This window comes from Eumetopias jubatus, unplaced genomic scaffold, assembly GCF_037043125.1.
Source record: "Eumetopias jubatus isolate StellerSeaLion01/CBP00866 unplaced genomic scaffold, mEumJub1_p1.0 scaffold_2, whole genome shotgun sequence".
NCBI lineage: Eukaryota > Metazoa > Chordata > Mammalia > Carnivora > Otariidae > Eumetopias > Eumetopias jubatus.
In genome coordinates, this window is record NW_028274808.1 from 871,806 (window position 1) to 887,168 (window position 15,363).

A 15,363-nucleotide genomic window follows, 5' to 3' on the forward strand; every position below is an offset into this window, starting at 1 on the left:
AGAATTAATATTTTCGATACACTGAATTTAGAAAATTGCATTGAAATTAATTTCACCTTAAAAAAAAACTTTTTTAACATGGCTACTAGAAAATTTTTGCATTTTTTTTTTCTGTTAGGCAGCCCCAAAGTAAAAGAATCCTCAAACTTTCTTTTAGGATGAGTGAACTAAATCTAGGGGGGAGGACTGAGTGTTTTACCTGCCATCTTTTCTCTTTTCTAACTCTGCCTCTTCTTCCCTTCCCTCAAATAATCCTCATTTACTTACATTTGACAAAACCAGTTTTGCTGACTAAATTAGATTTAGCTCCTGAGTGTCCAATGAGACTAACCCTACAAAGAAGCATCTGCTTGCCCCATCATGAATCTTTATCTAGAAATGTCTCCGATCTTCTAAGGCTGGAGAACTCCTATTCATACTTCCAGATCCAGTGAAAATGAACCCTGTTCTGGGATTCCTTCACTGCCTTCCCTTCATTTAAGCCCCTCAGCACCTCACACAGCGCAGCACTCAGCACAGGTGGTGGAGTTCCTGGAAAATCCTGCGCCTGGACCATGCATCTCACAGGTACTGACGGACGCCCACCAGCTGGGTGCCTGGCGTCTTCCTGCTGTTAGGGACACAGCAGGGGACATAAAGTCCTTTCTCTGTGCAGTTGTCCATGTAGAGTCTAAGTGACTCTTCAGAAGGGAGGTAAGTGTTCTCTAAACACCTATCAAGCGACTAAAATGCAGGAAGTCTGCACCACGAGTGCAGAGCCGGCTGTCTTGCCATGCAGAATCACCCATTCCCGCCCCCTGCCAAACTGCACTTCACCAGCTGAATTCACATGGACAGCATGTCCATCCCAGACTGCTAACAAATTTTCTCAGAGCCGGAAAGAGCGCTCAGACAAGCCTGACTCAAGTTGGATCACCACCTACTAGCCGTATGGCTCTTCCAGGTCACCGTCCTGCTTTGAGACCGGTTTCCCCACCTGGCAAATGGTGGCACCAACCCACGTCAAGGGCTTATCACACAACGGATGATAAAGGTTAGCGTTGGCTTATCCTTATCTCAATTCTACAGTTCAAAAACAAAACCGAAGCTCCACTAGGTCTAGCGGCTCGAGTGGCAGAGGTAAGACTAACTCTTGGTGCATCAGAATCTGAAACACCAGGCTGTATTTTCACGGGAAAGCAATAATTCTGACTACAGTGCATCCGATGATGTGGTAAACAGGACTGGTAAGGAAGTTCTCAGAAGTCTTCATTCAGGCTCGTAAACACATGAAAAGTGATTTAATATTATCCATGAGAAGAATATAAATCAAAACCATATTAAGATCCCACTTTTCACCCATCAGCTCTAAGCATTATATCACACTGGCAAGCCTGCTGTGAAAGAAGTCTCATCCGCTGCCTCAGAACTGCAATGTGCAATACGACCTCTCTGGGGGGCGGCGGGGGGGGCGGGGGGTTAGACCTATCAAAATTACAAAAGTGTAAGCCCTTGCATTCAGCAGCTCCACTCCCAGAAATGATCCTCAGACCTGTGAAATGACTCGATGCATGCTGTAATAGAAACGGACTAGAAATAACCTTCTAAAGGTCAACAGTGGACTGCTTCTAAAAAGTCAATTATCGGGGCGCCTGGGTGGCTCAGTCGGTTAAGCGACTGCCTTCGGCTCAGGTCATGATCCTGGAGTCCCGGGATCGAGTCCCGCATCAGGCTCCCTGCTCAGCAGGGAGTCTGCTTCTCCCTCTGACCCTTCCCCCTCTCATGTGCTCTCTCTCTCATTCTCGCTCTCTCAAATAAATAAAATCTTTAAAAAAAAATAAAAAGTCAATTATCCATACAAGCGAATACTACAGACCCCAGCGAAACACGCAGAAGCAAGTTCTTCACGTATCAGGAAGAGTGCTAATTGGGAAGAGCAAGCTGGTAGAGCCTACATTCTATACTAAAAGCTCACCTCTTCCCAACACGGCCATCCCCCAAGGAGAATGCTAGGCCTCACAGCATGGATCTTCTGAACATACCTACAACTATCTAGTTTACTTTCTTCCCAAACACCACCACAGCAAACTTCAAACCATCATAAAGAAGGACTTTTGTGTCATTGAAACTAAGGTTTGCCACCCCTTGGTTCTTCCTTCTTAAAAGCAGGTTAAAAAACACCTGGAATGTTCTCTGATTTGGGGGTGGGGTGAAGGGGCTACCTACAGAATATGTGTAAGCCTCTTAAAATTGTTTTAAAAGATTTTATTTATTTATGAGAGACAGAGAGAGAGAGCGCGCGCACACAAGCAGGGCTGAGGGGCAAAGGAAGAAGCAGACTGACGCGGACTCCATCCCAGGACCCGCATATCAAGACCTTAACCCACTGAGCCACCCAGGCGCCTACCCCCTTAAAATTTTTAAACAGGAAAACGCTGCAAAAATTCCCTGAGGTTTTTAAAGGCATTAATACTAATTTAGGGGCGCCTGGCTGGCTCAGTCAGTAGAGCGTGTGACTCTTGATCTCAGGGTTGTGAGTTCAAGCCCCACGTTGGGTGTAGAGATGACTAAAGGCATTCATTTAAAGCTACCTAAAGCCCTCTGCGGTCCAGCTCAAAGCAACGGAGAAGCTGTGTCAGCTACCTTTAGTGGAGCATCTCTGACCTTCCCTCTCTGCTACTGCATAAAATTTTGACAAGCAGAGGTTTAAAAAAAAAAGGCTCAGCAACCTCAATATCCATCAGAAGTGGTCCAATGAAATTCTGACATTTAATATTATGCAGCCTTAAAAATGAAATTCTTTTCAGCCACAGTACTGAAACGAGAAGTGTTTGATATACGTATTATGGAGGGAACAATTCAAGATGCAGAGAGATTTATAGTAGGAAAGCAAATATATGATTTTAAACATACGCTTATGTATATGCATAAATATTGCTCATGAAAAGCTATACAAAAAAAGTGATAGTACTTCTATGGGAGAATGGGAAGAAGTTAGGAGCTAACATTTGACATCCAGGAGTCTTTCACTATGTGCATAGCAGGGTTTTTTTTTTTTTTTTTAAATAAACATGAGACTTGGGGCACCTGGGGGGCTCAGTCAGTGAAGTGTCTGCCTTCAGCTCAGGCCATGACCCCAGAGTCCTGGGATCAAGTTCCCCATCAAGTTCCCCATCGGGATCCCTGCTCAGCGGAGAGCCTGTTTCTCCCTCTCCTCCCGACTCGTGCTCTCGCTCTCAAATAAATAAAAATAAATAAAATCTTTAAAATAAATAAACATGAAACTCACCAAAACTTGTCTCTCCTTGTTAAATGACTGCAGCGAATAAATCGCTTTATAAACCTTACTGCTAGATTTTAATACAAAATAGTGTGTATTCATGACAATACAGGCCAACAGCCTAAGAGCAGCTCAGAGATTGTTTTCTACTGTGTTAAAACTGTTTTAGTAACAGTTCGGTGTCACCCACATCCAAGTACCAATTTTGAATGCCTCACATCTCAAACTTATTAAAACTTAACATTAAGCTATTTTTTTCTTTTTAAATAAAACACGGATTATAGCCATGTGACCGGATTTCCAAGGAAGTAGAACACCAGACAGGAATGCCAACAGAACAGCGTCCTAGAGCAAGGCAGGGCGCTCTCTGCCCTCAAGAGTGACGCCCGAGCAGCGGGCTGACTTTGAGGGGTGGGGGGGCCCAAAGGCTGGAGATAAAAGCAGAGCGCACAGCCTCCTGCTAATGAGACGCTGGCCTCAACAGATCCACCAACTCCTCCTGCCTGTTAATTCCTACTTTTTTTAATGTTAAAATAAAATTTCATAGGCAGAAGTTTTAGAATGGACTTGTCATGAATTTTAAAATTTAATTCTAAGGAGAACTGGCTTTGGGATAAAGAGGAATCCTCCTGAAGGGATTAAGTGAATGTGGAGTATGACTAACCTATCCCAATTCAACATGGCTCTGATTTCCACAGCAAAGTGTTTCCACACATTAAACCACACGCACCCTTAATAAAGTAACACAAGCAGCACAGTCACATCTCACTCCCAGAAAACAGAGAACAAAACCCAAATGGCGTTGAGTGTGGCCATGACTTCAGAGATGCTACACAAAAGACACAATCCATGAAAAAAAAATTGACAATCTGGACTACATTAAAATCAAAAACTTCTAAAGCACAATAAAATTTAAAAAAAAATGAAAACTTCTGCTCTGTGAAAGACACTGGCAGGAGAAGAAGGCAGACCACGGACTAGGAGAAAATATTTGAAAAAGACATCTCTGATAAAGGACTGTTACCCAAAATACACAATGAACTCTCCAAAACCAACAAGAAAACAAGCAACCCGGTTAAAAGATGGGCCGAAACGTGGACAGCTCAGTGAAGAACGGGCACAGGAGAAGGTGCTCCACATTGTGGTCCTCACGGTAACGCAAACTGAAAACAACCAGACACCACTTCACGCCCATCAGAGGCCACCACCCAGAGCGCTGACCACGCCAAGTGCTGGCGAGGCCATGGTGCCCCGGGGACTCCTACTCCCTGTTGGCGGGAGGCGGAATGGTGCGGCCACTAAGCAGAGTGGCGGTGTCTCCCAAAACTCAACAACCTCTTACCCTCCCGTACAGCAGTCACGCTCTTGAGCGTTTCACTGAGTTAAAATTTAATGTCCAGGCAAACGCCTGCATAAAGGTATTTAGAACAAGCAGCTTCGTTCCTAACTGCCAAAACCTGGAAGCCACCAAGACGCCCTTCCACAGGTGATGGACACACGGTACAACCAGACAATGAAATGTTATTTAGGGCTAAAAAAAAAAAAAAAAAAAAAAGCTCTCAAGCCTCAAAGAGACAGAGGAACTGTAAACACATTGCTAAACGAGAGAGACACCAGTCTGAGAAGGCTCCATCCTGCAGGATTCTAACTCTTAGGACTCCTGGAAAAGACAGACCCAGGGGCACAAGGGAGGGATGAGTAAGTAGAACAAGGAGGTCTGTGGGTCTGTAGGGTAGTGAAACTATTCTGGTACTCTAACGGTGGATAGATTTCACATTACATTCGTCAAAATCTATCCAACGTACCACCCCGAGTGAGCACCAGTGCGCACGAACCCTGGGAAAACGGAGGTTCATGGATTACAACAGATGGGAGGCTGACAGTGAGCGAGGGCCGGGCATGTGTGGGGACAGGGGGTATGGGGGAACGCTTTGTCTTTTCCACTCAATTTTGCTGGGTACCTAAAGAATAAAGTCTATTAAAATAGAAGAAAAAAAACCCACTGTGAGCTAAGATGACAATTCTGTAAGAAGAAAGAAAATGGGTCTTAGGATTCATTATAAGTGGACGCAGAACACAGCAAGGATCAATTTAAATTTTTAAGAGTTCATCCAGAAACAACAGTATTTTTAATCTTTGACCAGTAAGAATTGTACTAAATAATTCTGTTGCCACATACAAACAACATAAAAATTCTCACCATTACATTTAAGAGAGTTGCTGTTTAGAGCAATCATAAAGTTTTGAGATTCAAAAAGTTACAAGTAGGATGAGCACTATCAAAAAGTAAATTCTGAAAGGCCAGCTCAGATAGGAACCAAATTTCAACAATTCATCAGATGCATTTAAGTCCGATAAGAAATAGCTGCCGGGATGAACTCCTTCAGTCTGGAAGCTAAGTTATGTTCCCCCCACTGGGGAAAAAGGCTCGTCAACTATTCACAAGTTCTCAGAAGGAAAAAGACACTGATCATCACTGACTTCGGTAAGAGCCTTAACAGCAGCAGGAGTTTCCAAACATTTAACGAAGGAAGAAAGGAAGGAAGGAAGGAGAGGGAGGGAGGGAGAGGGAGAGAGAGAGAGAGAGAGAGAAAGAAAAAGAAATTAATTTTATAATCACGTCCTTTAAAAAAAAAAAGCTGAATTTCTGACCTCAATTTCATAATGGGAGAAAAAGAACACTTGCATTGGAAAGGGGGAGGGGCACACATATGTAACGCATCCAGACTCCACCTGGGATCCTTTTTAATTAAAAAATTCTAAGCATTCCAAGCATATCTCCCAGCTTGTAAGGCCAGTGTCTGTCCATTTTCTGCACGAAGGACACCTGCCTTCTTCCTCCAGACAAAGGTTTAAGGAAAAGAAATACTTATCCCGACAAGTTTGTGGTGTCTGAGCGCTTTCTCGCGTCCGCGGGCAGGCCCTGAGGTCCCCAGCCGCCCGGGACTGGCGCGCGGGGCGGACTTGCCAAGGTCCCGGGCGGCCGTCACCCGGCAGCCGGGTCCACCGAGGCAGGAGGACCAGCGGGCCAGCAGCGGAGGTGCTCCCGGCTGCGCGCCCCGGGCGCTGCCCTGGGCTCCCGAGCCTGCGCGTGGGGGGCGGCGAGGACGTGGGGCTCAGCGCCTACTAACTTGGGGAGTCCACACGGACGGCAGCGGCGCGGCCCCAGGACAAGCCCCCGGTCCTAACGGGCGCCGCGGCCCGGGCCTCACCTGCGCAGCCCTACCTGGGAGCCCCCATTCCCGCCCGCGCACCCCCCAGCCGCGCGCCTCTACCTCCGCGCAGCCCCGGGCCTGGCGCGCGCACCCCTCCCCGCTCCCCCCTCGCCCGCACCTCCCCCTACCTGCGCGGCAGCGGCGGCGGCGGCCGGCGGCGGCCCCCCTGGCAGGCCGTCCTCCTCCTCGGGGGGCTCGTCCAAGAGCACCCGGCTCCGGCTCAGCTTCCACATGCTCCAGGGCGGCTCCGGGGTCGGTGCGTCGACGCGCGCCCCTTCTCTGCCGGCCCGCAGCGCGCCGACGCTGGGCCTGCGGCTCCTGCGGGACCGGGACGCGGCGAGTGGGGCAGGGCGGGGCTGAGCGGCGGCGGCGGCGGCGGGGCCCGGCCCACCCCGGCCGGACCGGACCCACCCCGGGCGGGCCGAGCCCCCGCCTCCGCCCCGCCCGGGCCTCCCCGCGCCCAGCCAGGCCCACCGTACCCGCCCCCACCCCCGACCAGGTCCCAGACCCCAAGCCCAAGCAGGCCCGCCCCCCACCACCACCACCACCGCACCCCGGCCTCCACTCCTCCTCACGGCCCCCCAACCCAAGGTCGCCGCCCCCCAACCCAGCCGAGCACCCCGCCCGGCGGGCCAGGCCCCGGCCCGGACCAGGCCCCCAGGACCACGCTCCCACTCCTCCCAGCGACGGCCCCGCCCCCCTCACCGCCCCCTCCGCCAGACCCCGCCCCTCACGGCCTCGGGCTGCCCCCCGATCCGGCCGCCCTCACCCCGGGTTCCCCTTCTCGTGGCTGCCGCTCACCCCCCGCCCTGGGCCGACTCCCCCACCCCGGGCTGACATCCTCGCTTCAGGGGCCCCCCCCACCGCTCACCACCCTCTTTCCTCGCGACAACCCCCCTCGGCCCTCCCCCAACCCGGGACCCCTTCACCCCGGCCCCCCTCACCCCAGACCACTCCTCACCCTCGGCCACCCCCCCTCCCGGGCTGACCGTCCCCTACCCGAAGCGGACCCCCTCACCCCGGGACTCCCCACCCCTCACCGCTCCCCTCATCTCGGCCCCCCCACACCTGGCACCTCCCACCCCGGTCCGACCCTGTCACCCCGAGGTGACCCCCTTACCCGGGACCCCCCCCATTCCGGGCCGCCCCGAGCCCCGAGCCCGCCCCCTCATCCTGGGCCCCGCCTCACCCCGGGACCACCCCCCCCCCACCCCGGCCAGCCCCTCACCCCGGCCGTGGGGCGCGGCCAGGTCCGCCGGGCGGTGGCGCGGGGGCGGGGCCCGGGCGGCCGGGCTGCGGTCACCATGGCAACAGCCGCCGGACGCGGGGCGGGCACAGTGCGCATGCCCACTGCCCTCTGGCCGCCGGGCTTCCGCCCCCAGAAGGAAAGGCGGCGCGCGCAGGACGATGACCCCTGCGGGAGGACTCGGCTCCGGGCGGCGGCGGCCCTCCAACGAGCCTGGGGTCGCAGGTGTCCCGGGGCGCGGCGGCGCCCAGCATGCGGCTTTCCCGCAGACGAACCCGGGCGCTCGGGTGACCGGCCTGCCCTGCCCCCCTCCTCCCCGCTCCCGGGCTCCGGCAGGTGTGCGCGGCCGCAGGTGTGCGCGGCGGCGCTGGGGCTGTGGCCTCGGCTGTGCCCAGACGCAGGCCGGGACAGGACAGGGGCAGCTTTAGGGGGCTCCCTGGTGTATCGGGTCCAGGAAGAGGCAGCAGGGTGGCCCGACCGGGCCGGGACCCGCACAGGCCCCGTGCAGCGCTCTGGGCCGCCGCTGACCCGCTTCAGCACCCGCCCCTGGCACTCAAGAAGCCCCGCCGGGCAGTGCTGAGGTTCTGGGGCAGAGTGGGGAAAGGATTCTCAGGCTCTCTGGACCACTGGCAGACAAGATGTGTGGGTGCAGGTTACAGGCTTTCACAAGAAGGGACTTTCACAGGTGGTCTTTACTGAGCTAAGATAGGTTACCGTCACTGTCGGCGGGGCGGCGGCAGGACCGGCCTGTACCCAAGCTGGACAGTCGGAGGACCCATCTCGACGCACAGGATCTCTCGCCCCTCTTACACATTCCGAAGTACAAAGGGACATGCGTTTCCTGTCTCTGAAAACAGACGAATAAACTACGGAAAGATACTCAACTGGGTTGTGATCGGGGAAGTGCAAATTAAGGTATCTACCTAGCAGTGGATGCTGAGTGAAATTAGTCAGAGAAAGACAAATACCGCATGATCTCACTCACCTGTGGAGTTTAAGAAAAAACAAAGAAAAAAAAGACAACCCCAGAAAGGGACTATTAACTCCGCGGAAAAACCAGATGGTCTCCAGAGGGGAGGTGGGTGGGGGATGGGTGAAGTAGGGGACGCTTGTGGGGAGCAGTGAGTAAGGCATAGAATTGTTGAGTCACTATATTGTGTACCTGAAACTAACATAATACTATGCTAACTCTACTGGAATTAAAGTTTCAAATTCAGTAAGAAAAAGATAACCTACCTATCAAAGTGGGTATAACAAACATTGATAAAGACACATCTAGTGTTGGGAACAGGGTAGGGAAGCCCTCATAGGCTCCTGGCAGCAGTGTAAATGGTATGAACTTTTAGAAGGCAAATTTGATCTATTTGTTAATAGCTGTCAAAAGTCTAATGTGCATACCCTCCTACCCAGCAATTTGTATAGAGAAACTTTACACTATATACTTCAATGGTGCTTATATTTTCACACCAAATATATATTCATGTATTACTTGAGTAATTTAAAAACGTATTTTATAAAAGGAATCCAGAGTTGTCGGCTTCTGTAAACACTTTCTTAAGCTTTGTAACTTTACTACTCTAAAAGTAATAATAATAATCAAGGGTACCTTTGGAGTTTTTCCAGGAGTGATTAGCAGCAGAACGTTTAAAATGAAAAGTAGGGCGCCTGGGTGGCTCAGTCGGTTGACCGACGGCCTTCGGCTCAGGTCATGATCCTGGAGTCCTGGGATCGAGTCCGGCATCGGGCTCCCTGCTTGGCGGGGAGTCTGCTTCTCCCTCGGACCCTCCCCCCCTCATGTGCTCTCTCAAATAAATAAATAAAATCTTTAAAAAAAATGAAAAGCAGGTCTGAGTCTGTCTTCAGGAAGGGTCTGCAGTAGCACAAAGAACAGATCCACCGGAGACGGGCATACGGCCCTACAGGGTTAGTGGCGAAGGTCTGGAAGGGACCAAGCTGCTAAGCGGATAAAGCCAAATTTTAAATAGCAGCCAGCTACCTGGGAAGCAAGACCATGTGGCAACAAACCCACAAATCCTCCCCTTACGTGCTCAGTGGGTCACAAAGATCAGCGGATAAATAGTCACACACATAGCTACCCCACCCACTCCCGAATATCTCTGGACTCACCAAGCACAAATATTACAGAATCACGTGAAACCACAGAACACTTACTAAAGAATCACCGGTAGGAATTAAATTTAAGAACTCCTTCTTCCTGGAAATGTATAAGAATGTTAAAAATGTGTATATACGCACACCTTTTCAAACCAGGTCAAACAAATTTGGCCCTCGGGCTGGAAAGTCTTAAGAAACCCCAGTGCATGGACAATGTGCCTGTCTGTACTCCAGGTCCCACAGGCGACTTTCACAATAAACACGGTCCAAGCACAAACACTGATAAAAGTCAAACACCATGAAGCAGAGGTTACAAAACAAAGCCAGGATCCAAACACAGCCCTTTCAAGGACACTCCGAACAAAACGTGGAAAGCCAACTCAGAACACTTCAACAAATAACACAGATCCTTTCCTTCATGGGAGAGGGGCTGGGGCCGGTGCTCAGACCGCCGGCTTCCTCTCAGTTTGCTGCATCCACGTTCCTGTGCTTTTAAAAATCTTCATTGCGAGTTCAACTGTGACCCCCTGCAAATCCAGGAAGGAGAAGGCCAGACTTCTAAATCAAAAGGCTAATTCCCAGAATATTTTAAACAGCATTCCTGTTACTTCTGGGAGAGCCAGTTAGGGTGTCTAGGGTGGCAGGAGGTGGAAGGCCAGGAACCCTGAGCAAGCAGCAGGGGGAGAGCAAAGCAGGTGGTCGTCCTCTGTGCGGGGCATTCCTGAAGGCAATCCGGAACCCTCCCAATTCCTGGGGGGCGCTCTGCACGTGCTCTGGCAAGCTTACCTGTGGGTCGTTTATTCACTCATTTATGATTTTTATAAAATTAAGTGGTGCTATTAAACTTCACAAGTAGTGCACTTCACACAATCCGGGGTCACAAAAAGACAACCTTACACACGAGAGTTCATTTCTGTATCCAGCAAGACGTGATTGAAAACCCTTTCCGGGTACTGAGCCCTCCTTTGGAGGGAGCTGCTTTAGCCGGAATTTCCCTGATTGGCTAAGAGAGCCCCTGAAAATTCACTAGCGGAGAAACTCTTTTTACTTATTAAAAGTCAAGTCTCCCATCCCGGTCTGAAGGCTCAATTTAGTGAGATTTTATTCTAGCAAAAATAATTTTAAGTGAGAGTATGCTCTGGGGTACCACATAGAACTAACTTCCTTCCTTCCTTCCTTCCTTCCTTCCTTCCTTCCTTCCTTTCTTCTTAAGACTTTATTTAATTATTTAAGAGAGAGAGCGCGTGAGCGCACAAGCAGGGACAGAGGGAGAAGCAGGCTTCCCGCTGAGCAGGGAGCCTGCTGCGGGGCTCGATCCCAGGACCCTAAGATCATGACCTCAGTCGAAGGCAGACGCTTAATGACTGAGCCACCCAGGTGCCCCCACATAGAACTTAATAGTAACCAAAACTATTTGGAAACTGAAGGAACAGCCTCAGGAGAGAGTGAGGTCCTCGGCCGGCCCGGAGGTGGTAAAGCAGGGGCAGCCCTGAGGACTGCCACTCTTCTCGACTTGGAAATTGTGTTTTCCAGTGACGTGGGCCGTGTTTCCAGTCTCGGACTCCGTCCTCAAATGCCTGGGAGCCCCAGAGGCAGGCGTGTGCACAGGCCTGAGCTCCCGGATCCTTCCCTGTGGGCACAGAATAAACTGACGCTCTCTACCCGTCACAACTTGTCTGCAGCTTCTCAAATACCCTCCCGTACATCCGTTCCCAGCATCGTGCTGGGAACAAAACGTGTGCCAAACAAATATTCTCTGATTGGTCCACTAATTCTCTCTGCTTAATAGTGTTGTTGGAAATAAAACTGGAAACTGCAGCTAATATTTATTGAGTGCTTACTGTATTCCAGGCACTCACTAGTATTTTATATACATGATCTCATTTAATGGAAGGAACACAGAATTTGAAGCACATTGACCTGGATTACAAATTTGGGCTCTACTTACAAAAAACAAAACCTGAAAGTTTGCACCAAAGCCTCGTGCTGGTCACATTTGGGGAGTATGCTGGGGGACAGAGCGAGGTGTATGTATTTACAGAAGTTGTTACAATATATTTGTGCCCCTCATATGTTAGGTATCTACTATGAATTATGTATGCAAGATGTTCAAAAGGATTTGCTGTTTTGAATTTTTAAGAAATCTACTCTGTAAAATATAAACGATTTGCACATGGGCAATTTACAACAAACTTAAATGATTGATTTATTCTAGTCTATTTCTTATTTTTCATGTAAAAAACCCTACAATGACCTCAGTAACTATACCCAAATATATACATAATGATGACAACTATATAAAAACTCACATTCCTGCAATTAAATATAATGTACACCATAAATATTACAAAGAGTCACATATGTATTTAAGTGAAATTGGTTTTCTGTTTTGGTACTGTTCTATGTTTTTCAGATTAAAAAATCCCTTGGCAAATATAAATAACTTTGCCCTTTGCCTTACTAAGCCTGTGACTCTGCGCCCCTTGAGCGTTTGGAGCTATTGCTCCCCCTGGGACAGGAATAGGAATGCCTCACAGGTGATGAGCGGAGGCGCTAAGATGAGACAGGGAGGCCTGCCTGCAACAGAAAGACAGGATATGCATTTGCTGTGAGCCTTTGGGAGAGTCACTAACCCTCTCTGAGCCTTGGAGTTTGGTCTCTAACCTGAGCGTGATTCCTCTACCTCTCGCTGGTAAAGCTCCCAGGAGCACTGCTTCTGGGTCTCAGAGGCAGATGGGCAAACGCACCTGCTTTTACTGACCTGAGTCTGACTCATTGCTCAAGGAACCAACAAACCCTGTGTGAGGCAACAGAACTCTATCCTTGACCAAACGCCAGCGAGTCTCCTCCAGGGTCTCAGCCTTCACCTCCTGACCTTTAGTGTCAGCCCATGGGGCCTGTGTTGCCCAATCTCAGGGAGACACCCCCCCCTCGGCCACGGCCTTTGTTAGAGTGGTGCTCAACCCCACATCCTGAACGTCAGCAGGATGGCCACAGGGACATTGAGCCCCCTCTCTGCCCCCGACGGTCACCCCCGCCTCAGTTAGGGCCCCTCCTCTGTCACCAGACCCAAGGCCGGCGCGTCTTCACTGCCACTCCCCACCAGCAGGTGTGGGCACTGCAATAACACGGATGACGCCAGCGAGAGCCGGAGGTGCCCTTGGCCTCCCCTCCAGCTTCACTTCCAAAGCTCTTTTGTGCCTGGTGCCTCCTCCGAATCACTGCCCATGTCTGAGTTATTCCTTTTTAAATTACAATCATTTAAAAGGGTTACTCTCTATTTAGTTATATTTATATGTCTTTAAAATATGGAAACTGAAACTCAGAAACACTTTTAAGGAGCGGTTATCACGGACGAGATAGCCAGGTAAGCCGAGCAGCCCCCCTGGGAATGCAGGCTTCACCAGCTGCGGGCTCTGTGCCTCGGTGTCCTCCCGCCTGAGCGAGGCTGGAGAAATGCGAGGTGTTACCTCCTGGGGGCGCTGGGGGGGGCCTTGACGTAGTGCCTGGTGCACAGTCAGTGCTGAGCCCCTAGGACCAGCGTCCGAGGACCTGCGGACAGTCACCCTGAACGTCCACAGCCGCACCCAGGTCAGAACAACCAGGAGATGGATCAGATGGGGGGTGGGCTGTGGGGAGCACGCATCCCCCTTCTGCAGACCCTGCCGTCTGGGCCGCTCCCGTGGGAAGGAGCAAGTCCTGCTTCTGCACCAAGTCTCCTTCCATCTCTGGGCCAGCCCCTGTCAGGCCGCGGAAGCAGAAAGGCTGCAGGGGGAGCCGCGAGGTGGGGGGATCCCCTGGGGGGCAGGGACGGTCCTGCCACTTCCCCTGACCTGTCAGGACCAGGGTGGTGAAACCTGCTCTAGAACCTGCACACAGTCCTTAACCGAGCGGAGGGTAAGGTGGCCTGAGGGGAAGGAGTCTCGGGAAGCTGTAGGGGAGCAAGGGCTCCCCCCCACCTCAAGGCCTCCCGGGTTCCAGAGCTGGCCCCCGAAATGGGCAGGGTCACAGGAGGAAAGGGCGTGAGTTCCTGGACTTGGAAGCCTGCGCGCTCAGGTGTCCCGTGGCAGAGTGGTGTGGGGCCTCGGCCGCTTCACCCGGGAGGGGTGCAGGCCTTCCAGGGAGAGTCATGATGTAGGAGACGCGGGGCCCTGGGAAGAGCCCTGGGGAGATGTGGCCGTTGGCGACAAAGTTTGGGGTGGGTTGACATCCAGTCTCCCGGCCTGTGACAAGAGTCCATCATCCTGGCCGGCCAGACTCCACGGAGGGGGATGGGTGACCCGGGTCCCTTTGGAGGGTCTGTCTTCAGGCAGATGAGGGGCATTCAGAGAAAGTCTCTCCAGGCACTTGCTGTTTTTCCAGTGCCCTCTGCTCAGAATAATCAGTGGACCCAAGCAGCACGTTTTGGGGTGCTGTGTCCCAAACTCCTTCAAGATCAAACAGGGACAGAGGCAGTTAACTTTCTGCAAGGACTCAGCTCGGGCAGGGCTCCAGGGGGGCGTCCAAACTCGGGGCATCTGGGCGCTCGGCCAGCAGAGCGACACGTGCAGGGCCTTCTGCCCATTTGACCCGCACATACACACACCACGCACACCACGCACACAGACACACAACAGACATGCGTGAACACATGTGCACACCACACAGAACACACACAGCATGCACGCATCTCACACACAGACCCACACACACAACACGTATCCACGCACGCCGCACACACACGCCTGGCAGTGCACGAAACTTGCCTCTGCGCTGGGCTCGTGGGCTCCCGTGTGCGAAAGGCAGGTAGTCCCAGTCTGCCGTGCCGGGCTGGAGGGAATACTGAGCTTCCCCGATCCATGAGGAAACCGCATCTCACCACTGAACTTGTCATTTTTTTAAAGATATTAAATGTAAAAAAAAATTGTTTAATAAGAAAAACGGCAGGGCAATCCTTTCAGCCAACGACAGAGGGCTGCCGATCTTCCCACCCTGTGCAAATTCCAAACCCAGAGGAGCAAAGTCTCGACCACGGCGGCCACGGCAGCCTCACAGCACGCTCAGAAAGCACTGGGGGGCCAGTCCCAGGAAGCAAGGTGTCCAAAGCCACGGACGCGTGCTCAAGGTCCACACCACCTCTGCGGGCTGCTCAGAGGCCGGCAGCCTCAGCCCTGCGCTTCCCTGCTCGGCCCTGTCCCTGCCGCGCTCTCCTCTCCTTCCCTCCTTTCTTCCTTCCCTTTATTCCGTCTCCTCTTTACAGCGTAGGTTTACAAGTCTTCTACAATTCGCCTGTTCCTTCTCATTTGGCTAATAGTGACAGATTTACTATATTGGTGTTAAAATATTCAATATCTTCTTAAAAATAGCTATTTTTTCTGCTTACAAGAATAATGCATGTTTACAGTAGGCAATTTGGTAGATAATGAAGAGCACAGAGCAATTAGACATCATCTACTTTGCAATAACTTAATAATCAAGCCAAGCAACCTGGCATCTCAAATGCGGGACAAATGGCACCTGGTTCTGCCATGTTCTGCAGTTTTAAATGT

General features: G+C 51.5%; 1 protein-coding gene across 1 annotated transcript in view; it reads right to left on the reverse strand.

Annotated features, from left to right (window-relative positions):
* Nucleotides 1-6,707, reverse strand: part of TDRP (testis development related protein) — a 43,767-nt gene extending 37,060 nt beyond the window's left edge. The window contains exon 1 of the mRNA XM_028099725.2: nt 6,603-6,707. Within this exon, the coding sequence (XP_027955526.2) occupies nt 6,603-6,707 (105 nt within the window). The remainder of the gene's footprint in view (nt 1-6,602) is intronic.
* Between the last annotated feature and the right edge of the window lie 8,656 nt (nt 6,708-15,363).